The 27,493-nt window shown below is 36.0% G+C and overlaps 1 protein-coding gene across 2 annotated transcripts in view; it reads left to right on the top strand.

Annotated features, from left to right (window-relative positions):
* The window catches only part of spri (Src homology 2 domain-containing protein sprint), a 269,173-nt gene that overhangs the window by 76,413 nt on the left and 165,267 nt on the right, over positions 1 to 27,493 (top strand). The window contains exons 1-2 of one of the 2 annotated variants that reach the window (XM_074089994.1): positions 11,996 to 12,121; positions 15,176 to 15,472. The exons of the other annotated variant lie outside the window; for it this stretch is intronic. Of the exons in view, the coding sequence (XP_073946095.1) occupies positions 15,312 to 15,472 (161 nt within the window). The 5' untranslated portion in view covers positions 11,996 to 12,121; positions 15,176 to 15,311. Of the gene's footprint in view, positions 1 to 11,995; positions 12,122 to 15,175; positions 15,473 to 27,493 lie in introns of those variants that run through there. 2 annotated transcript variants of the gene reach the window in all.

Here is a 27,493-nt window from a genome sequence, read left to right as displayed (position 1 = left end):
TATCGCTACCTATTGCCCGCGACTTCGTCTGCCATAAATTAATTTACAGCTATTCCGCGGGAACTATACAATTTTCCGGGATAAAAGCTATAGGTTACATATTTGAATATCGAAAGTTAAAATACCTACGGGTAAAATGTCGATGTTCAAAATATCGAAAATTAAAATAACGAAAGTTTATTTTGGCGAATGGTTAGATAACCTGCGTCCAATTTAATATCGAAAATATATTTATCTACAAAAGTGACATCGAAAGATATAAATATCGAAATACAGAGTATCGAATATTCTATATGACCTGTCATGTGACAGGGTCGACGGAGCTCCGCTCCGCTCAGTTGAGGCACTTCACGCCTTGACGCAACACTAACCTAACCTATTGAATATAAATTACCAAAAATATTTGATCCGGTTAGGTTAGAACTGTGACCACAACAACGCACAAGCCAAGCGAGCGAAGCGAGCGTGCCGCGTCAGCGGCCGGCATGTGCTTAAAATGACTATATTATGTAAAATAAATGCTATTAAGAGAAAGGAGCAATAAATAAAGCAGATTTGTATGTACGATATTTTAATTTTCGACATTTAAATATGTTGACTTTTACAACTTAGATATATATTGGCTATCGGTAGTTTTACTCATTCGATATTTTAATCAATCGACATTTCAATCTTAGACATTTTGACCATAGGTATAACAACTTTCGATATTGTGACACAATCGATATTTTAATTTTCGATATTCAAATATGTAACCCAACTATATCCTAAGTCCTTCTCAGGATCTCAATTTAATTTCGTCTAAATCGGTCCAGCGATTTAAGCGTGTAGAAGTAACCGTCACACACAGATACACTACTTACTAACGTTAATAATAGCAATGAGAAGTAAGATTATTACTAAATTGAAACATTACTTTGTGCAATCGTGAAAAAGACAGACCACAGCAGCAGCGACGAAGCGCTTCGCAGTTGTGCAACCCGTGCAGAAACCTCTACAATGTAGCTAGGTAGGTAGCTATGTACACGTAATCGTCGCGAATAATGAATAGGTCTGCAATTACACTCGACCCGAGACCAGAAAGGGGCGGGTCGAGTTCTATAGATATCTGACTCTGCAGAACAAGAACAAGGCTCCATAGATTGGGATTAATGTTTAACACGTTACTATGCTCTTACAAATTTGAAAATGCTAGCAGTGATAACCAGCCAAGCTTTTATACAAATACTAGAAATTTATGTTCAACTCCACAAAGGTGTTGCCTTTTTAGTTTTTTATTCAATGCATCTGTTGTTTATTGTTGGGATTTGTAGAAATGAAGTAAAATAAAAAAAAAATAAGTACCACCACCGCTTTGCTCATATTTGTCTTGTTTTAATCTGGTGTTTCGAAAATTACTTATAGAGGCTTGCTACTGATTTTTAAATACACGTAGCAGTATTTTCATTTTTATCTTAGACGAAATTCATCTACTGCTGTACAAACATATTTAAACTATTCCTCAAAAATTTTCACGAAGTCCTGTTTTGCGTCCCCCGCAACGAATAGGCCTACCAACACTTCATACTCCATACATTTTAACTATTAGTTTGTTTAACTACTGATCAAATAATGGGCCCTTAGCAAACGCTGGCCAGATGTAATGAATTGGTCAATAGGCTACATTCCTAAAAATATATTATTAGTCCGTCAGTTAGATTAAAAAAATCAGATTCGAAGGTACCTTTTTTTCTTTTGACGTGACACCTACGTACAATTTTCACTAAGGAGCGATGTTACACTCCCAAACTACGATGCGCTTTATCTTTGTTACGGTTCCGTAGTCAACTAGTGTTTAGTTTTGTAACTAAGGGACCCCATACATCCCTGTATTATTATTAATATTTTTTTGTATCTTGTTTTATTTCATTGTATACAGTAGTTTTTAAGTATTTTATTTGTAATTATTTTTTGTTGAAAAAATGACTTTCTGCCAAGTTTCTTGCGGCGCATTCTTCTTGGCAATGATGGTCTTTCTGAAAGCGCTGGTAGTTTAAAAAATGACGTGTAAAAGTGCCCATTGCGGCCTATTTACTGAATAAATGATTTTGATTTTTGATTTTTTTGAACTAGGAACCCTTATAGTTTCGCCATGTCTGTCCGTCTGTCTCTCTCTGTCCGCGGCTATGCTCAGAGACCGTTAGTACTAGAAAGCTGTAATTTGGCATGAATATACATATCAGTCACGCCGACAAAGAGGTAAAATAAAAAAACAAAAAAAATACAGGGTACCTCCCATAGATGTAAGGTGGGCATGATTTTTTTTTCTCGACTAACCCTATAGTGTTGGATATCGTTGGATAGGTCTTTTAAAACCATTAGGGGGTTGCTAAGACGATCTTTCTATTCAGTGATCTGTGCGAAATATTCAACTTTAAAGTGCAAATTTTCATTAAAACCGAGCGTCCCCCCCTCCCCTCTAAAATCTAAACTGTTGGGTGGAAAAATTATAAAAAAATCAGAATGGTAGTAAATATATCAAATTTACAAGGAAAATTATAGCGGCTAAGATTGCTTGAGAATTGTTAGTAGTTAAAGAGTAAATAGCAACCTAAGGTAAAAAACATACCTAAACTTGGAAGATTCCGTACACAATACGAAATCCTTAGAAAAATATTACTTGATTTTTTCGTAATGGCTACGAAACCCTATTCTGGGCGTGTCCGATACGCTCTTGGCCGGTTTTATCATTTTTTGTTTGATTGACAGAAGAAAGAGTACGTGTCCAATACTTTCTGATAATCAACTTACGGATGACCTCTTTTCCGAAGTTGAACCGTGGTTACCCCTACATAAAATAGTATCGCAATAAAGTTGATGATTGATGATTCAGATCTCATAAAGTTGGTAATGTGACCGCAGCGGTGGTAGTCACGAGCAGTCCGAACATTCCCACGGAAGCTCGCTGTCGATTCACATGGTTACGTTTTAAAGTGGAAGGCGAGGTGGAATTGGTTTACGGTAATGGTGAAAAGTCTGGGGAAAAATCAGTGTAATCTACAATAGTATAAGTTACAAAGGAGTAAGTAAATTTTGTTGTTTGTAGCGGGTTTTTGGAGCAAATTGAACTTACGAAAATTCTTTTGAGACAAATAATCCTTGGTTAATTTGTGTTCTAGGAAAGCACAAGGTTTCCATGTGACGGAGATGTGGTTGAAGGCAACAGTTTGCCTTGAGTAATTTGGACTAAGTTTAACTTATTGACATTTTAAGTTTTTAGCAGACTTTTTTTGTAACACGGCGGGATTTTTTCTGATTTAATTTAACCTTCTTTATTTATATTGAATTACTAATTTGTAACTTTCAAGTTGCTTTAAAATTTTCAAGAAATGTTATTACAGGCTCGGAATGGATCTGGAATATTGAATGAATGTTTTTTTTTTTTCAAATAAATCCATATAGTTTGTTAGTCCAAACTTCCCACAATACAATACTTCATAGATTTGACATAAGGTGCAAACAAGCAGGTAGGTCACCTGGTAATTGTAGAATGCATTGCTAGAAAAAAGGAACTTAAAAAATATGCCGGGAATTTTACAATGGCAGATTTATGAGGTAAAATGGTTGTGGTTTGCATCTGGTTAATCAACAAACAATTATTACAAATTCACCTAACTACTCGTAAATAATATAATTTGTTGATTCGGTCAAACCGTGCATGTGAATCCTCGAATCTAAGTCACGTAGTGTCGTCAATAAACCTCACAGAAGTTCATCGAACTCTAACTTTTTTATTAAATTTCCTTCTGAACTCCGCATAAAGGTGAAAGTGAACGGAAAAACAGCCCTAGCCAGCTGGTACTCTACTTGTGTGAGTAATTTCCACTACGATTGCTTACGACGTTTGACGGACGTTGCTTTGGTTTATTCTAGGGTTGGCGAATTGGCAGTTTTTTCATCTACTTACAGAAAATTGTCATTAAAAACATTCACCTATGACTTGATTTTCCTTGTCACGTACTGCTGTATCATTAATGTCGTTAACTGTGAAAAGATTTCATATTGGGTCATGATTAAATCGGTTCAGTGACACATTGCAGAGACAATAAATGCTGCTAGAATATAGTGCCCAAGTTTTACTTTAGTAAAGGGTCGCGGCTTCAAGGTTGGGCTGGCAAATCTCAAAGCTGTTAAAATGTTAAGTGCGGAATTTCATTTAAAATTTACCATGTGGTTTATCTGATTCAATGGTGTGTGTGAAGTTCCCAATCCGCTTGGCTGCTGATTACGGCCCAAGCCATCTCCTTCTGAGAGGAGGTATGTGCCCTATAATGAGACAAATTATATAGGCCGAGATCATTATGAGATTGATTATATGGCGTCGGCGGATCAGTCTCGAAGGGAACGACTAGTGTTGAATGTATTCCTTCTAATGTACTTTAAATATCTGCACAAGAGGCAACCCTAGGAAATGTTACTGAATGAATAAGCCATGACTGACCGCTGCCTTGTACAAATATTAAATACAAGCGGTCTTTCCCAGCTCTAACCCTTATTTTCTTGAAAGAACGTCCATAATAGAATGGCTGTAAATTACAGTGGACCTAGTTGAATTATTCGGTGTTGCTATGATTGATTGATGAATCATGAACAAGTGTAACTCTTGACGTGATTGAAGCAGCTATTATTATAGCATGTAAGCATATTTTTTTCGCGTGAATTGATCGTGCTCTGTTAAGGCAATAATGTAGCTGTACCAGCGTGTATTTACATAGTAAAGCTTGTCCGCTCATTATTTGTTTTTGTTACCGTTTTGAGGAGAAAGATAATGTAATGATTTCATCCTTCAATCTCGTTGATGGACGTCCTAAGCCGCGGTTGCCGATCCGCGGTCTCCATTCAAGAACACCTATTTAGTACATTTTTCAACACGTAATCACACTTACGAAATGTATGGGACATAATAAGTGCACAATAAATATGTTTTATCAGAACTTTTGTCAGAAATAGAATCAACTATCCAGGAGCATAAGGCGACCCTGTGTCTGGCTACGGAAGACTGGATCGGAAAAGTGGAGAGGACTTCTGACAGAAATTCCCTATAGTATTATAGACTATTGAGTAATAAGTGCTTATAACGGTCATTCTGGACTCGAAACTTTCTGCTGCTAGCCATAGGATAAAAGGGCGTGATTTATCAGGAGAACTTGTTTGTTGTACACAACGATAATACGGCGATATTAGTTCCCTCTCGTATGTAATTAATAGCTGTTGCTTATCTCGAGAACGAGTTGAGAGGGTTTCTTGCCCATTTTGCTTCTTCAATTATTCTTTGGCACGTGCTAGCTAATCTATGTTTGATTTTGAGGCGTTTTTTGGTGTGCCTAATCATGGGTTTTGGATATTGTTGGTTATATATAAACACAGTTGAGACAAAATATTTTAATGTGATTTTGATTTGGATAATTATGAATTATGATATGTGAATCGAATTGATGGGCTTCAATATACATAGTGCTTATAGTTTAGAGTCTAGGCTACTACTACGTCTATTGCAGCCTAGCATAAAAGAAGGATCCTATGGTCTAGACTCTAGACCCTTCTTTTGTTCTCAGCTGTAGTCAGGTAATAATCGTCCATCAAACAGCGAGACCAGAGTTTTCACAGGATAATGAAAAACTTTAAACATCGTATGTAGCATAGCGTCCTCATAAACCTCGCGTAGACGTCCCTTACCAGTACCGTAGTTAGTCCATAAATACGCCTCAAAGCACATGGCGGCTAAGTCCAAGTCCATTAACACTGGCAACAATAATTCATCAGATAACCGGCCCCTCTCTGAAAACAATGCCCGCAGAAGTGCATAATGCGATTATTATGGGAGGCATCGATGGGAGGGATCTACGGAGTTGCGGTAATAGTATGTACAGTCGGTGCCCTAACATAAGTATCCACTTTTCTATGCAACTAGTATGAAAAAGTGGATATATAAGTTAGGGAACCGACTGGCCATACCTCAATCCTCTCTTAAGTATTTTATTATTGTACAGACGAGGTCAAAGATATCCATATGTACCTACACTTTACTACCTTGACGCTGTCACTGCATGATTGAACTTTTGTATAATATGTATTGTCAGATGGCATACAGTGACAAGGCACTAAAGTGCAAGGATATCTTTGACCTCAACTGTGCCAGTAGGTACGTTGATCTTTATATATTAGCCGCAATATTACAGACCGAGTAAGTTCAACTGGAGACTTTTTAAAGATTAAAAAAAATTGAACTGAAAAGTACCTACTACTATTAAATAGGTCGATGTTCAGATATTCACGCCAAAAATATGACGTCGTCTTGGATACATTTTTTGGTTAATGACCTAACCTAACCAACAAAAAGTTGGAAAACCCCCGATTTTGTCACCTCAAAGTTCAATATCTCAAAAACGCCTGAACCGATTTTGGTAAAACATGTCTAAGAACCATCGCTAGAAAACTTGCTTTCAAATAAAAAACGCATTCAAATCGGTCCACCCGTTTAAGAGCTACAATGCCGCAGACACACATAGCGGTCAAACTTATAACACCCCTCTTTTTGCGTCGGGGGTTAAAAACTAAGCACGCGGGATGATATGATAGATCTTGAATTCTATATTACAATCGTTTTCTTACTTCTTTATTACCCTATTCCCCTATTCTTTATAACCCTACACCACCACTGGACAAAGCCCCAGCGCTGGTCTCTTCTTGTCCAGTGGTGGTGTAGGGGTATAGCACGCAGCACGGAATGCTGAGGACCTGGGTTCTGGTTTTACTGTGCATCCATGTATGAAATAAATAAATAAATATCATGGGATACTTGACACCAATTGAGCTAGTCCCAAACTAAGCAAAGCTTGTACCACGGACACTAGGTAACGGATAAACATACTTATATAGATAAATACATACTTAAATACATTTTAAACACCCAAGACCCGAGAACAAACATTCGTATTACTCATACAAATATCTGCCCCGGCCGGGATTCGAACCCGGGACCTCAAGCTTCGTAGTCAGGTTCTCTAACCACTTGGCCATCCGGTCGTTAAAGTCGTCGTATCAGTTTGTATTTTCGATACGGATTTTACGGGATGACCGTAAAAGTAGAAATTTGGAGTTGAAATAAAAAATACAAAAAGACTCCAAAAACCAATCTTACCATGAGCTTCTTCTTATGTTTTTATAAACAAATAAAATAATCTTCACACTTACAAATATGATTACTGATTAAAATACAGTATTGTTCAGAAATTAATTCCGGGCTCAATAAATTTTATCGAGGCGCGGCCGTGTCCTCGCGCCTGTAGGCATCAACATTGTGAATCATCACATTCCAGCGAAGGCCACACTGTTCATTTGCTAACTTATGCTCGTGACCATGTATGTATTTCGTAGATATACCCCTTTTTGCTGCTATTTGTTAGCCTGAGTCATGATTTTGTCGTGACTTAATTTCTGATTGATCAAATGTTTGTATAGCTTATATCTATTTCCTCATCAGGCATATCACAATGTAACCTGTTTTGTATAACAAGTATTTTCTTATGTAAATCGGATGTATTATACCTGCATGCATCATTATTTTAGCGAATGAGGATCGATCATGCTAAATCGTATAATTGGTGATATCTGTAATAGTTAGTGATCGTCAAGTGTTTTGCCATGCCAAATACGAATCGCTATCATAAATTACAAGATGATTTAAAGAAGAAAAAAAAACAGTAATTAATTTTCAAAATACTGCCCTTCCTTGTAACGTAATTAGAAATTTTAGAACCATTCATCAGCTAAAGCCAATTTAATCCGTAATTTGTTGTAATTAGCCCAGATTTTCTTTAGAAAACAATTTCTTAAGTAGAGTACCAGGTATTTAAGATTTATTATCTTTGCACGAACATAATCAATTTTAAGTAATTCTGGTTTATTTCAAATTGATTGTAATCTTGGTACGTTAACATTAACATTCATGCTCGCTCGTGAACAACATGTCACTATTATGTAAGTATGTAGGTGGTATTTTATGGTTGTATTATCAATAATAAAAAGCATTATAAAGGTAAAGGCGTTTGAGTCATACATTCCGGTCCTTGAGATTGCAGACCGGTCAGTGTCTTGACCTGTCAGGGATCTACTGATACGCGCGGTAAGTTAGTTCTCTTTCACTTGAAGATTGTAGGTATAAATGACTAATTTTAAACTTCACGGTACTTACATAAGTAGTGTGCATAATTTAAAGCTCAATTTTCTCTGAAATTAACCGATTCTAACTACTAGCACACGTTCCGTTTTTATTTTTGTCGCTCTGTGCGGATATTTCCTGCTGTGTAAAAATGACAATATTTAGAAGACAAAATTATTTATTCGCGACCTTTCGTGTTAGCATTTAGGTAAAGTAAATGCACATAATTCGCAAATCGGCGCTATTTCAGGTACCTATTATTTTTCATAAAAGAAGTGAGGTAACCGCTATCCGATGGTAAGTCACTGCTAGCTACACATTGACACTCGCAATACCAGAGGGATGAGATATATGTCTTGTGTTAATAATTCAGTTCTCCGCTGATATTTTACCAGATGAAAAACCACAGAAACATCACATGAAACTTAGCAGCGGAACCAGAAAAGTACGTTAGAGATTTGCCTTTTGGCTTACAGAACCCGAAAAAAGGTCTGTGAGAAAGAGTAGTCTACCTACTAGTACTAAAAATTCTAACGCGCGTTCCAGCCTAGCTAAGACTGAAACTAATAGGTAAGCGTTCGTAACTTAAGAAGTAGTTTATCTGATGTTATTTATACAGCGTTTAATTGCACCAGTTCTAGTTACATTTCGCCCACGTGTTTGTTATAACTGGTACTGCTGATTTTGATCGAACAGCATTATCTTTGCACTGATAGTAGGTACTAGGGTTGCTTTGATACTGTACTTATTTCATTGGCAGCTTGTGTAATATCTAATTACCTATATACAGTTCCTTAGAATCATATGCAAATTAACATTTTTTTTCTTGAAATGATTCTGTTGATATTGTTGTGTCGTAGAGAAAAGTCATCCACATATACGGTTATGATAAAAATACAAGCTGTACTGCTTTCTTTCCCTTGATGTAAGTTAGGCTGGACATCTGTCTCTATCCACGGCTCAATATTCATATCAGTAAAATCCTAACCTAACCTAACCTAACACTCGTAAAATCTATTGATACTAAAGTAAATGTTCAAAGACCAGTACTTTTATGAGTTAAGTGGTTTCTGAACCTAGAAGATACTTAATAACAAGATGATAAAGAAACATCGAATATTTGATGGTGTATTTCACCTAATTCTAATACAATTATGCAAAGAAACTTGCGTGAAATCGTGATGATTATGTACTAAACAGACAGAAGCTGATATGATACATTTTTTGGGTGTATAACTCTTTATTTTACCTACACAAAATGTACCACTACATTTATGTGCACGTAGAAGACACAAAGGAGTACTATCCCTTAAGGCTTAAAGGAATCTGTATTGGTTTGGCTTAGAACGACAGATAGGACATCTTATGCGTCGACTTGAAAAATTGTTGCGAATAACCAAAGTTTTTACTAAAATATTTTTGATAATACGCAATGAATACCTACCAGTGGAATTATCTAGCATTTATTCAGCTTTTACAAAGTGCAGGCAACTTGGAACGAGACCCTGAGCACCGTTAAGAAAGTCGGTGGTCGGCGCCATCGCCACGGCGGTTCGTGAAATCGGTCCTCATCTCCACCAATTACAGCGTTTTAGCGCTCTACGTCTCCCTCGACGGTAAATTAATTAAGAAAATCATAGAGTTACAAATGGGCAAGATATTTCGTTTGTAAAAAAAACTTTTCCTCTACCCGTAAATATTGGGCTAAGTGAACGATATATGATAACTATAAAAAAACTAACCTGATCAAAGAATCGATTTATAAAAGATAGCTTTAATTATAAAATTATTTCTTGTGTTTATTACACCTGGGAGTTATGGCTATCCCACGAGAAGTATGTCATTTTCCGGATTATAAGCAGTCCTATGTTCTTACTATAGGGTATTAAACTATCTCCATCACTACCTATCAAATCCCATCATGATCGGTTAAGTATACTAAGCGTATACCAAATTTAAAATCAATACGACCGCTGGATGTTGCCGCGATTCCATCTGCAAAATTTGATCTAAATAAGAGGTAAACGTCCCAGTTCTCGACTTTTCAATATATAACCTTTATTGCTAATGACATAAAACTAAGATAACAACTACCAAGTAGGACATCCTCCAGCACTCGGACGTTTACCTTATATACTATGTAACTTAAAAAAAAGGTAGTAATAATACATTAATCAAGTGCAGTAAAGGCGTGATATAATTTTATTTCGATTACGTATTAGTCATGACTCAATTACCTATTGTTTGCGTGTATTTTGAGTTGTTGGCCCTTTCATTTTCTTGACATATACAATACATACATTTCATTCAACAGTAGAAGTAAACTCAGTTCAGAGCCCTATAATCGGTGCAGTTGTTAAGCACATTTTTATGGTTTCCTGTCCTGCATTAAGCTCAAATATCAAGTCTTAGTGATTTCCCCTTTTATTTTATCATCCTACTGTTGCCCGTGGCTGTCGGCGAAGAATTGGTTTACGGCTATCCCTGGCTATGGGGAACTACGCAATTTTCCGGAGTAAAAAGTATCCTACGTTTCAATGCAGGTAAACTAAACGTGTGACAAATTTCATTGCAATCCATTACATTACACTTTATTTGCGTGACTGATTAACAAACATCCAAACACCCAAACATCTCCACAAACTCTCATTTAATTTTATAATATTAGTAGAATAGGACAGTATTATAAGTCTTGACAGTAAAACTGACATTCTCTTCCTCTTCTATCCATTCCATGGCCCAGAACTAAAACGAGTCTCAATGCAAGACTTAAGAGCAGTTGTTATTAATTATGTAGCATCATTGGCAGTCTAATGCGCCAATATGTATTCATAGTCCAGGGTTCGTTAGCGAGTCTGCTGGTCCCAAAGGGTATAACCTTGTTGGTAAAAGTGATATAAATTTCATTAACTGCCTGGAGAAATGTGGCCAAAATAGAGTTTATTTTTTGTTCATTGCGTCCGGATAAACAGTTGAGATGCGTTTTATGCGCACCATTTAAATGAAAATTATTAAAAAATAGGGATAATAAATTCATTCGATCTGTTTGAAACATACGTGCAAACGCCTTTTGGTAATGTTTGCCGTGCAAAATATGTATTACTACCAAAGGGATATATTGTAATTTAATACGTAATAAAAATAGAAGGTCATGAATAAAATTTACTTTCATCCCATGTTAGCGAGCCTCTACGCTAGGACCGCCTCGTTTTAGCTGATCTTTTTTGCCATACGATCCACGATTGCTGGCCATAAAAGGTTATGTCCAGATAACTTTATTCCACATAATGCGTCCCCCATCCCTTTGAAAAGGAAAGTTGTACACCATTTTTTAGAAATCGGCCTCCCTTTTAAGGCCACTGTGCTTTTTATTGAACACGAGAACAGGAAAATGGACGTCCACAGATACTATCAAGTTTGAATTACAATAAAGGATTCACCGCCATCATCTCGCGGGTGCATATTTTGTTTTTGTTAGTTATAGAGCTGCCTCTTGGGTTTCCTTTTAAGTCGGATTGCCGCTGTAGCCGTACGGAGTAAAAACCTGCATTCTGCTCAAAGAATACCCACCACCTACCCACTACCAACGAAGTTGTAGAGACAGGTTCCGGAATATCTGGAGATACTGTTCTGAAAGGTTAAGCACCTCGTGCGGTATTCCAAATGAACGTCAACTGCATACGAGCACAATACAAAGACGACCAAAATCGCATCCCGTTTGCGACGAAATTCCAAGTTCAAATTAAACCGTTTCGCAGGACTCGGGTGCGCCGAGCGCAGTGCGCCGGCGCCGATGTTTCCGATCGGACGATTGGATAGCGACGCGGCGCGTGCGCGAAAATAATGCGAATAATATTTACTTACGTGCTTGTGGACTGTTCGAGCGGATTCTTTGAACAAGTGCTTACCGTTATCTCGCAGGTTTATTTAAAAATATTTCGTAGTGTCAAGTGATGTTTTGGTTGTAGTGTTCGATTGTCCTAAATCAGTTATTGTGCTATATCGCGGTCAATTGTTTATAAACTCAATTGGTCCTCTTAAATCAAGTCTTTTGCTTAATTTCACAAAAGTTCATTCCACCACGGTTCAGTGACATATTGCGCAGTTAAAATTAAATCAATATCGAATTAGGCAGTCACTTTTATGATTTAACCTTTAACTTCAGTTGACGAATAGGAAATGTGATGATCTAATTGACACCTACTCATTGTTTTTTTTTGTCGAGCAAGTTCATGGAAAACCTCATCCTTATAAATTTTTATCTTGGCAAATTCGATAATGTGAAGTGCACTAATTCAAGTACCTTAAAGTGCATATCGGGTTATTGCATCCAGGAAGCGTTTATTGTTCACTTTGTCGAGTTTATTAAAACGGTGAAGGACTCGTAGGTTGTTTTGAAATAAGACGGAACCAACACGTGTTATTTGAAATAACTTATACTAACGTCACTTATCGAAGATACATTAGGTAAGGCAGCCTTTAGTATCTTTTAAATGAAGTGTGTCAAGAGCGTGCTCCATTTCTGTACGTGTTTGGTTTGCGGAACTAGAATTATTTGACAGAGTAAGTGTATTTTTATTCGACCCAAATTCTTTGCTTAGCTACCCATTTGTAAAAGTAAGCAACTACCTAAGCATATCTACTTGGTAAGTTATAAAAAGTTAAAAAGAGCAAAAAACTTTTAACGATCACCAAATACCTCAAGCGCAACTTGACCTATAACATGAAAATGTCACCAAGTAATTGATGACGACGACCATATCAGGCGAGCCAGGCGAAACTACAACCATATAAGACCTAACGGCCAGTTCCTGAATGCAATTCAGCCTCGAACTTGAGGCCTATTAATTCGCATTACTGCCTCGCTCTCTGCTAAATACAGCGACGTGCAAATTGGAACGCTTGCACGAGCCATGAATTGCTCACGGTGTTTCTAAATCGTATGCAAAGCGCTAAGGATTAGAACGTGAGTTAAAGCTTTGAATAGTTATTTGGAAATTCTTACAAACGAAAATCTATCTAAATGTAAAGTTTCTCCGTACAATAGCTGCAGGTACATCTAGCCGTAATACTGCCTCCAATAATGTGAGTACTGAACAATCTAGATAACCATAGCGATAGCATCGCTTATTACCGCTGCTAGAGGCTGCAATTATCTCCTCAGTGGGCCCAGCACAACAAAGGTTGTCGTGAACATGATGAATCCGTCCTTTACACGCACGTGTATTAGAAAGGGATATAATGTTTCGTGCTTTTTATCTGCGATAAACACTACCATGCTAGAGCCTGCGTTATAGTGATTCGTTACCAGAAAATGCTTCGTGGTTATAATATTATACCAGCAAACGGGCCATGTCCAGATCACGCTCGGTTTCCCGGGAAGGATGCTTTAAAGACACGCGCTGTTTAACATCACAAAGTCAAGGATGATGAGTGATCATTATTTCATTATTTCTATCCGATGAGAATAAAAGCGGATATTTATAGCTTTATTCTGTTTGTCTGTTGTAGTAAATGCATGATGATGTTTGTATCTGTTTATTTTTAGTTGTGTTTCTGTCATGTAATTGTCACCGGTTTTAAACTTATTTCAATTTCTGTCCCGCATTGTTGATAAGTGTTTTAGGTTAAGTTTAGATTTAGTAACCCTTAAGGTTATTCTGGCAGAATATCAGCGTTGCGAAGCAATTCGCGACATCGTGCTGAGCCAGATTCCCTTTTTGTGTCCATTCTGCTCTTTTCGCTTTTGTTTTGTTTGTTTTTGGTATGTATTAATGTGACCAAATAAATATATGAAGTTGCAATCGCTCGGTTTGATTTTGTTGTGTGCCAAGCAATAGGTACGATACGATTTCCCTAAGATTACAAAATATATCCTATACTTTCAAAACTTCATGAACTAGCTGAGATGAGACTAGCTAGCTGCCCAAATTTCATGAGTTATCCTTAAATTTCATCATAATTTATTGAATCAGACATTACTTTGCGGAGGTCCATATGAACCTATTTTGCTCACCCGCGACCTTTTAAAATAATAGTTATTACCTATTAAGACTTAAATTAATTATCATCATCATCATACAAATCCGACGCTTTCCCTAAATATCGGTATAACTAATTTAATCGTGCTGCTCTTCGAGTGATAGATACGGCTTCATAATTGTACGATTTCTTATATACCAAGGTATATTTGCCAACGATCCGTATAAACTCCAAATTAGAACATTAGAACTATTTCTATAGCAAATTGTTTATTTGTGCCGACGGTGCTTTGCACGCTGGGCAATGACCGTGCCGTTTCGTCTTTAATTGCCGTATCCCTTTACACAATTATCGCCAGAGTTCCCTGAATGATTTCCTCTCTCTTGAACCTTATTCCTCTTCCACATTAGTCTTTATGATCTCTCGTAGTAATACAATTATGTGCTCAGCGCGTTAACAAGAGTAATTTGAATTGTAATTTATTCCCACAGATTAATAGGCTTCCCTTTATGGACACCTCATTTTAGCCAATTATGTGTCGCCGGTGAAATATCCAATGCATATTCATGTGGAAATGTTCCGCGTTCCTGGAATAAATGCGTTATAGTTGTAAAGCTAACTGAACGGTGTTAATACCTAGGTGTAGTCAATCTATCTTACTCATTCCGCCAATTAGACTGCAGTGTGTCTGACATGTTACTTGACGATGGAGCTTGGGTTCTGTTATTATTTTTATTAGACTCGATTGTTATGCCTTCTTAACACTTGGTTGAACTTAGCGTAGGAGTCGTTCATAATTCACAATATCCCGTTTTGTAGCCGGAGGCCGGAGGGATATAATGATGATATGTGATGTGGTGACCACCGCGGCATGACGGCCGACGGATGCCGTGCCCGACAATAGCGTTTAGTTTACTTGTTGCTTGCCAATCAAAAAATTCATATGCTACAACTTTAAAATAACAAGATCTTTTTTATGTTTAATATTCATAGCTGTGCATAAAAGTGCGTGTGTGGCAAAAAGTGGAAGTTGAGTGTATCAATGAAAAAGTCGTCAATGAAAATCGACTGTTAAACGATAGTGCCAATATAACACATTTAGAAACTGCAAACGACTTGGCTTAGAAACATGTTGATCACGAAATACACGGCTATTCTGTTGGAGAGCGCGCGTACCACGGAAGCAAGGAATTTGGCGCTCGCGCGTTCCAGTGACAGCGGTGGGTGGTCCTCCCTGGACAGCGGTTCGAGGACTCGGCGCTCCGTGAGGCGACGTCATTTTGTGTACAGGTAAGTCTTTTGTTACTGCAGATCTTGCTTACTTATTGACAGTGTCTTTACGACTCTTAAGTAGATTTTGGCCTCAATACCTACCCTACTCCTATCCTACTCTAGTTTCATCCGTTCATCGCTATTCTTTGCGGTAGGGTGCATAGTTCTGTTGGCCACACCTGTAGAGCGCACAAGTACTTACTACCAAATTGCAATTTTTTATTAAAGTCTTATAAAGCACAATGTGTCTTCTAGGTACCAGAATAAATCAACTTTTTTACAACCCCTACGACATCTGCACTGGCAAAGTATTTCGAGTACTGTGATTTGAAAATTGATCATCAAAAAAGAACATATAATAAAATAAACTGGTCCCAAAACATACCTCCTGTCCTAAAGATCTTCATTACTAAATTTAACACTAGCATCCTTTTATCAGAGGTGTACCCCACTTCATAATTAATGTCTCAAGATCAAACGCGTTTGAGAGTACATATTTAGACAATTTTGATGTGTGTAATTATTAATGAAGTAGTTATTCTCATTAATTGACTTCCGCACAAAGCATCGACTTTATAGTGTTCCTAAAATACTATCAAATTTGTCAAACGTATTAGTGCAATCAATAAACAACTTAATAGTAACTAAAGCAAGTTACTATTTGTGCAAAACAACTTAAAGCGACAAAGGACATTATTATTCATCAAATGCATCGGCTGGGCTGTAAAGGGTAGTAAATAGAGTCGAGACGCATTACGTAAATTGCATTTTTATTAGTTTCAATTGCATTGTGCCGCATGGATTGACAACATTGGCACCAGTTTTAATGTATAAATAGTGAGAGATACGTTGGGGGAATACTAAATTTGTTTATCTGGCGGCATGATAGCAAATCTTTATCGTTTAAGTGGATATCTGTTATGTTTACATAAAGGTATTATGTAAATTTATTGGCGCTGTGTATGAACGTGTAGCTACGCTTACTTTTAATCCCAGGTACATATTAATAATATTTAGAATGTGTTTTTTTTAAATGTGTTGCTAAGTGATGCACGGCACGGCGTGTCAAGGAACTTGAGAGAAAAATTAATTTTATCAAAACAAGAATTTTAATTAATTAATTTATTTATTAAAATATAGGGCACTGTATGATTGTCCTTTTAATTAACGTCGCGTAAGGCTACTATGATTTAAGCTTTATCTTCTGCACGCTTATAGGATATTATCATTAGGTTTAGGATATATACTGACAAAAACTTTATTGGCTTTTGTTTGATTTATTTGCTTAAATAAGAAAGACAAATTAATCTTTATTAAGTTACTATTCTTTCGCACAACACCTTTAAGTATCTTCGTTATCTAACTTCATTCTTTCGGAGACAACGATTTGGATTGATTGTTTCGAAAATATTCGGAATGACCGTTCGTACTTCTATAAAAACAACCAAATGCGCTTGCATCGAGTACAGAAACAAGCCCGAATTGGACACTTCCTAGTCCATTAACGTCGACGCATTTGGTCGAATATACTGACGCAGCAGCTGACTTCTATTGTTCAATTATACGCAAAACGACTTCAATTTATTTTTATTTCTATGAACAAGAAATCACTACCCTATTGAAACATACGTAATGTTTAGGAGAAATCAGTAGATGATTGGAAATTTTGAGCAAATTGTAGAATTAAAAGCAATAAAATAGTAGTTGTACAAGAATCAGAAGCTTAATTACTTAAGCAACTTGATTAGCTCCTGGTTTTACACGTGTGTTTAATATTTAGATGTTTAAGTATTACCTTCTACTTTCAGGTGAAGTCCGGGTAAAGGTTGAACATGAAAGATTTATACGCCAAACATTAACAAACTAACAGGTGTTCTCTTTTTGTGTCAGAGGAACTTGTATGGTTAGCTATCGGTTAAGATAGTCAATGCTTTGATGTTTAATAAATAAATAAATACCTCAGTAGTCAAATCTTGAGTTGAATTTTACTCACTTTCAGTGGAATTCGGGACGAATATGTAGCTAAGATGACTATCTAGAATCTATCATAGATTCTAGATCAAGAAAAGGTACAGTCAACAAGAAAAAGTGATAAAAATGTTTTTTTTTAAGTCTCTTATCTATGCATGGTTACGGTTAATAAGATAAAAGCGGCCACGATTTGCTCTTTATTTATATTTCTGTTAATGAGTATAATTGTTCGTTTTATTAAAAACTTTCCAAAAGCTCTAAAAATATTTCCAACTGACACTACAATAAATTATGGCTTTCGAAACTAAAACGACCATTCTTATCAATTAAACAGAAATCAATTCCAATCATCCCATAATTGACAAGGCTTTTCTGATTTCACGGTCGATTCATCTCATTTAACTCGTAGCATCTATAGCATAGTTTTTTTGTCATTTTTAGTCGATGATATCATAGTGAACGCTCGAGATGTTTTATCTGTTTGATAATCGTGATATTATGTAGGCTTCGGGGCCGTTGTTACATGAAGAGAGTATGACAGTATAAAATAAATAAATTAAGTAGGCAAATTAGCTCGGGTTAGTAAACAATTTTATCGGTGTACGTGGCTAGGTTTCTAGGTTTAAGAACAAAATAATTTATAAAATTCCATAATTTCAATACCAATTTGCGTGTTACAGCTAGTTAATACTAAATGATGAGATTTTTTCTCGACAAGTACCTACAGTAAAATTTAAAGAGGTAACGAAAATGCTACATAAGAGTTTGAATGATATTTTGAGTATCTAGTTCCTTAGGCTCACAAGTGGCATCTGAATAAATTATAATAGTAGACAAGACAATGAATAACCCACTATCTGCACTTGACCACATCGGACTTACAATACACGTGCTAAGCCTTTCTTGATCTTATCTGCAATCTCGAGGTACCGGAGATAAATCCGACGATAATACCGGACAATGCACTTTGTTGCATAATGCCCAGGGCTTTTGCCGTATTGGCTGCATGGCTTTTAGGGTACCTTGGTAAATTGCGACCGGCCCACCACTGCCTGTTGAGGCTGTAATTGGCATTTGGCGTGGCGGCTTGGTCAGGCGGAATGAATTGAATGTCTGTTTTGGTAAATTTCGGACTTTTTAAACATGTTTGCGTCATTAAACAACTAAATGTTCATAAATTTAACAAGCCTATAAAACAAATGCAACAAATACAAATGTCGAAGCAGATAAGGCTTTTAGCGGCATTTTAAGCGTTTATGAATAAGCAGTATAGACTATCAAAAGCCAAAAGCCAGCTACGTAATTAAACTACACATAACAACTACTACGTACCTACAATTACGTAACTACCTATATATAAATGATAGGCACAATCAGGATAAAAAGCTTGTACTTATTTTTTTATCAAAAACTTATTTATGACTTGCGGCAATATTCAAAGCATTGATAAAGATGTCTATGAAATCGAACCGCTACGTGTGACGGAACCATCACCATTCTTAGTACCTTACTCAACAATGCAGCCGTTTTGTTCGATTCGTCGTTAATCCGAAGGACCTTATACGTAAGGTTAATAAACTGTATGAAGCAACCTCTCCACGATTTCACTTCATGCTTGGTGCTAAATTGTGAGGATGCGCTGTGGAAATGGTTGTGTGCAACGACATGTTTAGGATTTTGAAATAAGGAATATTATTTATAGTGTCTCCTGTGAAAATTAATACAAGTCTAAATGTGCTACTTTTCAGGAGAGCATTTTAGGTTTGAAAAAAATCTCTTTCAGCGTAGAAGGCGTTTCAACTAATTTAAAGATTACGAAACAAAGTAAAAAAAGAGCTTGCTTCAATTAATGATGGATATACTTTCAACATCCTTGATCGTAAACTATTGTACGATTATATATAATCGATAACAGTATACTGTTATCGATGGATATTTACTAATTATTATTATTTTACTTTTGAAAAGCAGTTGGTCAAGATGTTTAAAAATTCATAGGAAATATTTCAGATGATTGGTTTTCAAAGGAATTTTGAATTCAAAACATAGTCACTCCTTTGACACGGTATATTGAACCATCTTATTTAAAAAGCTTTTCCAGCCAAATTAATCCTATCACCTGCTGAATTATTTCAGATTAAAATATAAAACACTTTGAAACTGAACTTGAAGTAGGTCCATCATTACTATTTCTCTGCATGAGGCTGAGTTTCCACCAGCGATGTGTGACGATGTGTTGTGAGGAATGTGTTTTTCATGAACCAACAGAGACGCTTCATTTACCTATCCTCACTCCGCTCAGCTGTTTTCACGAATGAAGCGGGTAAATTAAGAATTATAGAGATGTCACCAGAGGGTAATCTGGTGGAAATGCAGCCATGGCAAAAGACCTTGGTAATTTCAATTATATTATTTTATTTTAAAGTAACTTTACCATTTACCCGCAGAGCAATTTGTCACTCACTTAAAAATTATCCCACCTTTTATTGCCTCAAGAACACGAAACTGATTTCTTTTATCCTTTTACGCCGTACATAACTCGTCGTAGGCACCCAGCTGTCCAGTATCAATATTGTTCATCATGCAGACAGTTATTTATTAGCCATTTTGTTTATCAATGTTGTGAAGCTGTTCTCTCATAAATCTGGTGTGCAATTCCGCTTGCCTGATTTATTAGCCAAGAAGTTTCGGTAATGAAATTATCAGATTAACAAATTCAGGACCTGTTTAATCGAGTTTAGAACAAAACTGTTTTGGTGGCGATTATTCAAGCGTTTTAACCGTCTCATTCTTTTGGACACTCTTCTGTATAAATTAACGAATATTCTGATACAGTTTTTTAGTTAGTCTGGTAGAAATACAGGAACTCTAACATTTTTAGCCAATTCTTACAACATGTGACCAGAAAAATGAGTCGATTGAAACGATCGAATAATCGCACTCCGTGGCTACACATTGTTTGTTTTATTTTTTATGTCGTTTTCAATTTTATTTTGTATTTTTTTTCTATACTAGGTATTTCATGTTTCTTTTGTGTTGACGCCTTCCGTAAAGTCGAAAAGCGGTTACAGTGGAAGACCAGCGTTGGCCCACACAGACCAGTCAACCCTATGCTGAGCTGAGCTGAGCTGGACCGCTGCGCGATTTCGCAAAAAGGTTTTTTTATTAATTGTCTGTGTGTATAAGGTGTTTTTGTAAGTATCTGCTTCCTTTACTACAGTTTTAATTCTGTTTTGCTTCCTCCATTTAATCCATAGTCATTTACTTCAGTCGTATTGTGCAGGTTTCTACTGATTGACGTTAAAATGTTACCAATTAGAAGGAAATATCACTGGTAAACTGGCTCAAACCAGTTTACTTAACTTGTTACAGGGAATTGAGACTGGATTATCTTGGGAAAATTCAGAAAGTTGATTTGCGTTAATGTTTGCGAAGTTTTGTTTCCGGATACATTAGTTAAGTCATTTGGTACTTTTGGATGCCTTTATAGTATAATACAGTTAATACATACTCGTAAAATACGTTTATGTATATTTTATCTTAGTGTTTACAAAAATGTTATTTCGCTATTTTAAGATATCGGCTACACGCTAATTGTGGGGTCAGTTCAGTTCATGTTTCTGGTGAGAATGACATGACGGCAGGATTCCCGTGTACCTAAACCTCTCGGACTGACGGACATCAGTCCAACCAACCAACCATCAGGTTTTGAGTAATGAAAATTAAATGTATTATCGATTTGAATGACTGAAAACGAGCTGATGGACAGACGGACAGACTTGGTTTCGACCGCTTCCGCCACTGCACCAGCTTTTCTCGTGGTTCCCAGAAGGTGGGATGGAGCTAGGGTGTTGACGCAAGTCACGCATCCCAATTTGAAACTTGGTTTATCAAACAAACAATTTTAAAATTGTTTATAGTTCATGAATTGTCTCTTTTGCTTTAAGGGGATCCCATGCCCCAATGACCTTCGATCTGAATTTCTTAGTTTTGTAATGTTTTCTGTAGGTTATTATATTAACAATAACGGCTTTAAGCAATATATTATCCCATATTTACTTCAAAGTTCATTGTCTTCGAGATATTTGGCAGCAAAGTTGAACAATTCTAGGCCAAAAAACTGTTTTTCTGGCCATAACTTTTGTGTTAATTAGTTTCAAATGAAAACCCTCAACCAGTTTTTAGAAACGTCAAAGAAAAACCTTAATATGTAGATTTCGTATATGTTTTTTTAGACAATATTTAAAAAAACATACAAAATTAAGTATTCATTTTTTTTTTAAATCCGGTAGACAAAAATGGAGATAAAAGATCGGAGAACCGATAGCTATTTGACTTATAATTCTATCTGTAAAGCAAAAGTAGGAGATACGATTCAAAACTTGTCAATAATCGATGAAAACCTTGGGTAGCCCACTAGCCCCTTAAGAAGGGTCAAAAAATGGTCCTTTGTTTCATGAGTAGGTATTGCTTGACAGGGATGAAGACGGAAACTCAGTTTTCACATGCAACATGCATACTGGGGCTCCCAATCGATATCTTTGATATCGTTTGCTCTTCGACCCCGCAATGGAACATGGTTTCAAGATTTTTTATGAAGTGAAAACTGTGTTTATGGACGGTAAGCTATCATTTACTGGAAGTTAGAGTCCACAGTACTCACAGTAGAATGGTGCAAGTTTATTGCACTGTTCTCCATTAAAACTTTACCGATTCGGTCGCAGTTGGACCGTTTTAGGGTTCTGGAGTGAGGCGCTTTTAAAGCAGGTTTAAAAGAGTTTAATGGTTTTTGTGGCGGGTAGGAATTTAATACATGAATTTTGCGTGAAAATTTTGGACTGCAACTTATTTCGCCTTTACTAATAAGCACGCTACTAAAATCGTAGTAAAGTATGACTTAAAAAGCGTAATGAGGCAGTTTCACTATACGACTAGTGTTTTGACTTAGAATAAAATTCTGAAGGTGTTTAAAAAATTAGTAGGTACTATATATATTTTTACAAGATTTTTGCTGATTGTACTTTACCTTCAAAAAAGGAGGAGGTTATCAATTCGGTTGTATTTTTTATATTTGTTACCTCAGAACCCCGTCGTTTATGAACCGATTTCAATTTTTTTTCTTTCGTCATGGAATGCTTTCAATTAGATCTCATAATTTGATAATCAGGATCTGATAATTGAATCCTAAGGAAATTGAGGGAACTCTTCAAATATTGTAGGGACACATAAAGCAATTTCGATATATTTAGTAGTTACTCGTGCATTTGGTCTTGAAAATCATCACTTCGTGAGGCAGAACTCAATAACAAGTACTTCACGGGTTGAATTTCAATTACTTTAACACAGTTGCTAAGCAATTTATGCTCATCGTAATGCATTTATGGTGAAATGGAACGGATGGTGAAGCACCAGGACTCCTCAATAATGAACGTCTCTGCATCGGGAAAAACTCGTATAGTAAGTAGTATGTATAGTATAGGTGAGGTTGACGATTGTAGGCCCACTCCTGCTGGCTCGTGGTGAGGCACCGACTACTGGTAGAAAATTATTTCCATGGTTTTTTGTAGTCGATTTTATTAATTTAACATGTATACCTAGTTTGTAATTTTCCATCCTAACGCCTGTAATGTGACATGCAATAAACAATTTTGAATTTTTAACTTTACCTACAAGTAACTGAAATTCGACTTGCAATATTTGACCTCAACAAACAAACCTTATTCAAGTAGGCTAATTGAATTTCCTTAGTAATGATTGATTATAGTAGAAACAGCGTAAAAGAATTGCTGCCGATTTGGACTGAATTAATTACAAAACGAGTACTTTTTAAGTCCTTTTTACAAGCTTTTATTTAAATTCACCTCATATACAACATGTTTTTTTTTAACTTTCGATAACTTTAAGGTCAAATTAAATTTATTTCTATAGTATATAGTATAGTATAGGTCTGACTATTATTATTTAATAGATAACCAAGAGTATTATAATTAATTAATATGCAATAATAAATGCAAGTTGATTTTCAGCCATTTCTACTGGTTGGAATGACTTGAAATTTAGTATACATAATGTATGCTGGATGACAATGCAAGTACAGTTTAAATTAGTGAGCCAAAAAATCAATTTATTTTCTACGGAACTAAATCCAATCGCTTACTACTTACGCTTAACCCTATAACTGCTAAGGTGCACTTTCCAGCGTTGAATTCGTGTTCCGTGTAGACAGCGGTTACCCGTCTGGACTAGTGTATTTACTAAAATAACGTACTTGATTCGCCACTAAACTTTTACCGTGCCTTATTCCACGATGCAGTAGTAAAATCATCTTTGGTAAAGTATTTTACTTTATGAATTACGATATTAAACGTTAAATCTTTTTAATGTCGTAGTAGAAGTAAATTCGAGTCTGGCTAGATACGGAACTTCCTTGCATCTAAACTACCTAGCGTAAATAAAAGTTGAACTATTTTAACCGATAACCATACAAAACGACTGATTAGAAAAGTTCCGTTGTGACACGCAAATTACACTTTCCTCTTTATAAAGGTAACTTATAGGGCCGATTTTTCATTCAACGGATAAATTTATTTATTTATTCCTCTTAATGGCGATAAGGCTTGGGCCAATGTCAGTTAATTAAAGATAAATATAATTCTTCTTTATGCATGTTGTACGGTGATTGTTGTTTTTGCAACTTGATAGCAAAATTCCAGAAACCACACGAAGACCACTTGCGCATTAAAAATGTCAGACACGAGAGCAATATAGAATTTTGTGATCACTGTTCACTGTTAAGGTTAATCGCCGCATAAAACACTTCAAAATTATACTTCAACTAGCAAAGAAGCAGAAATACAAAATTAGATATCGTCTACACCGATGTTCGAATGCTACAATGAATCCGGATAAATGTTATCAACTGGTTAAATTATAGAATAGTTAAATAAGTTGACTGACAGCACTGCGTCAGTTGCACTGTGTGCATGACGTTACAATTTAGCCGCTTTACACGTTATCCGTCAGATAATATTAATTCGATGATTGAAAAATCTGCCCTTACTCATACTATTTTAAACCGATGTTTTAGTCATTCTATTTGTAACTTATCTGTTTTATGTGTTCACTTTAACTTAGGCGCTTGAAAGCTACATAGCCTAATTTTCAGGAAGCACTGTTTACTTCCTAATATTTTGATTTTTACCACAGTGGTTACCCTAAGAAGTTTTTTTGCCTTACCTTAACTTGTAGTTTGAACAGCCTCGCTGATTATTTACATGCCTACTTTTGGATTTAGTTAGATTATAGCACGAGCATTGAGTCTCGTCATAACGACGTCGTTTGCGACGTAAGCCATGTGGCATGCGACATGCAGCGACAGGAATTTATATTGAATACCTTGAATGCTTGAATGCAGGTGTGGCATAGGCGCGATGTGCAATACACAGGGTTTGTTTACGATAATGCCATATTAATTATCAAAGAATTTACAGTCTTGTTGCAGCTTTCACCGGAGGCAGGTTTTTCTGCAATTTCCATATTGACTTTCATTAGTTTTGCTAATTTGTTTAATACCATTTTCCTAGGATATACCTGTTGGTGTTTCTTTAAAAAAATATGGCTCTGTCCATCGGAGGACAATTTTGCCAGTGTCTAGTAGTTTTTGCTGTTGTACGGTAAAAAAATCTAGAAAACGAAATATGAGACGTAATGGTGGATGAATCTAGGATATACCTGTATCCAAAAGTCTCGTATGTGAGAGTGATGTGAAGCTTGAAACTTGTCCATGAGTTTGTGAATGACGTTTGTTAATGTAACAAACAGTTCTCTTTAAATCATCTGTTAGACTTGAATGCGTAAGAGTCGATTATTGAGTATCTTCGGGCGGTTGAAGCAATGACTCCTAGTTTGGCTCGTGTATCATCGATCTTTAAATCTTTCACTCACCGCTTTGGATTAAATAAACTAATTTTCCATACAAACTTTTTGTAGACTTGAAAGGACTAAAATTTGACCTGTACGTGTGAAGACAACTTATCCATATATTACATATCTACATACGGATGAGCATGAGCAGGGTTAGGTTATTCATACATAGATTAATGGCAGTTTCACCACTCATTGATATTGATAAATATTATAATGACAGATAGTCATCTCTGTTTGTTTTGTACGAATAAACAGAGATGGCATCACATTTATCTGTTACGTACCTAACAATTAGCAATAAGTGGTAAAAGATGCCCTTATTTTACATATAAATAAAAACAGTGTACTTATTTGACATACCTACATATTTTTGAACTGATTATTTACAACACTAGCACAATACAAGTACCTAATGGGACACTAGCTGATAATTTAATATCTAATGAAGATCAATTAAACTATAGGTACAGCCTTTAAATGTGATTGCAATCAAACCAGAGCTGTGTAGGTTCATTGCAGTCCAAATTGTTATTACCGCGGTGTAGACTTAAAATGTCGTTGTGTATTGAAGTTATGAAACCTAGATTTATTACCCCAGGTGTTAATTTGCAGAAAACGGCGAGTAACTAATGTGCGTTGTAAATTCTAACAGAGGTTAACAATCAAGTTTACATGGATAATTCACATAGGTAGTAGGTACGCGTGTTTGCGTCAACCACAAGAACTAGAAATATACAATATACCTATAAACATACACATACACATAACATACGCATATGTAAACCTTTTAGACAGGTGTTCTTTTTTTTATAATTTTTATTGTTATAATAATAACATGTATACCTATTTAGTTAAGGTATTTAGGTTTTTGTCTTTTTGTTAACTGTTAATTTCATGTTTATATGTATGATAAATAAAGATACAAAAACAATTGACAAACGTTGATGTTGTTGATACATGTATAAAGGTGAACTTATTCCCTTTTAAGGTTTTTTTTTTAGTGAGTGAATGAGAGGAGTTTCAATGAGAGACCGAGGAAGAGTGAGTTTAAAAGTCAGAAATAGTAAATGAGACAATTCAATGCTTTAAACAATATAGCACTTAAACTCGTAGAAAATATTTTTGTAGTAGGTACGTTTTTTTATATATTAAAGTTAAATTTATATTTTATGTAAGTAATAATAAATAATACCACAATAAACAGAGGAGTGTTTTCAAAAGGTGTGAGCCACATTTTACTCAGCTTTCCCGGAACGAGATCAGGGTTAGAAATAACACAGGCCTATATGGCTATAAAGCCTTGAAGTTTTGCTCGTCTGTAACAAAGTCCATGACGGGTAAAACAAACGAATTCATTTCGTATTCATCACACAAATAACTGTGTCTACAGGGACTCAAATCAATTCGAATTGCGAATGAAAAAAAAAGACTTACTTGTATGAATCACATCAGTTGTTAACGAACTTTAATAAAAATTACGAACGGCAATCAGGTTAACGTAGCAATTACAAACCGACTTATTACAGTCAATACGAATATCGAAACTCCTTTAATTGGTACAACAACTTTCTGCGAATGTAATAGTTTACTTCAATTGCTTATATTGATGTTGTTTATGTTCTATTTGATTGCATCACGACGTCGTACGGCGCCACTCGATGTTGAATGTTAATGGGACAGTCCTTAGCAACGACTCACTCAATTAAGACGATGTCGATATCGTTGTCCCTTTCGCGATTGACGCTTGTGAGCTGGACAGCTAATTTATCGACGTTAAATCAATGCAGGAATTTGGATCACATGTACTGGTACTACCTGTTTACTAGAGCGCGGGTGCGTGTAGCTGAGAATAGGAGAACAGTGATCTCGTGCTTGACATTTTGAAACTTGGTCTTAATTATTTACTAATAAATACTGAAAAGAAAAAGAAATAAGTCTAGTAGTCTTAGAACCCTGTAAGCGACACACATTCGGGCAGTGAGAAGCATCATGCGATGTGATTTCTGACGCCTCTGCTTGGCGGTCACGTATCTTTAGCAAAATTGGATCCACGTGGCCTTGAAAATAGCCAAAACTTTCGGTTTTGAAACATAAGTACATTTTAGACTAATTCTAAGGTTTTTCGAAATTTTAGTCAAGTCG

This window comes from Choristoneura fumiferana, chromosome 7 (genome assembly GCF_025370935.1).
Source record: "Choristoneura fumiferana chromosome 7, NRCan_CFum_1, whole genome shotgun sequence".
Classification (NCBI taxonomy): Eukaryota; Metazoa; Arthropoda; class Insecta; order Lepidoptera; family Tortricidae; genus Choristoneura; species Choristoneura fumiferana.
The sequence above is the reverse complement of the archived record's forward strand: the minus strand, read 5'-3'. Positions and strand labels throughout refer to the sequence as shown.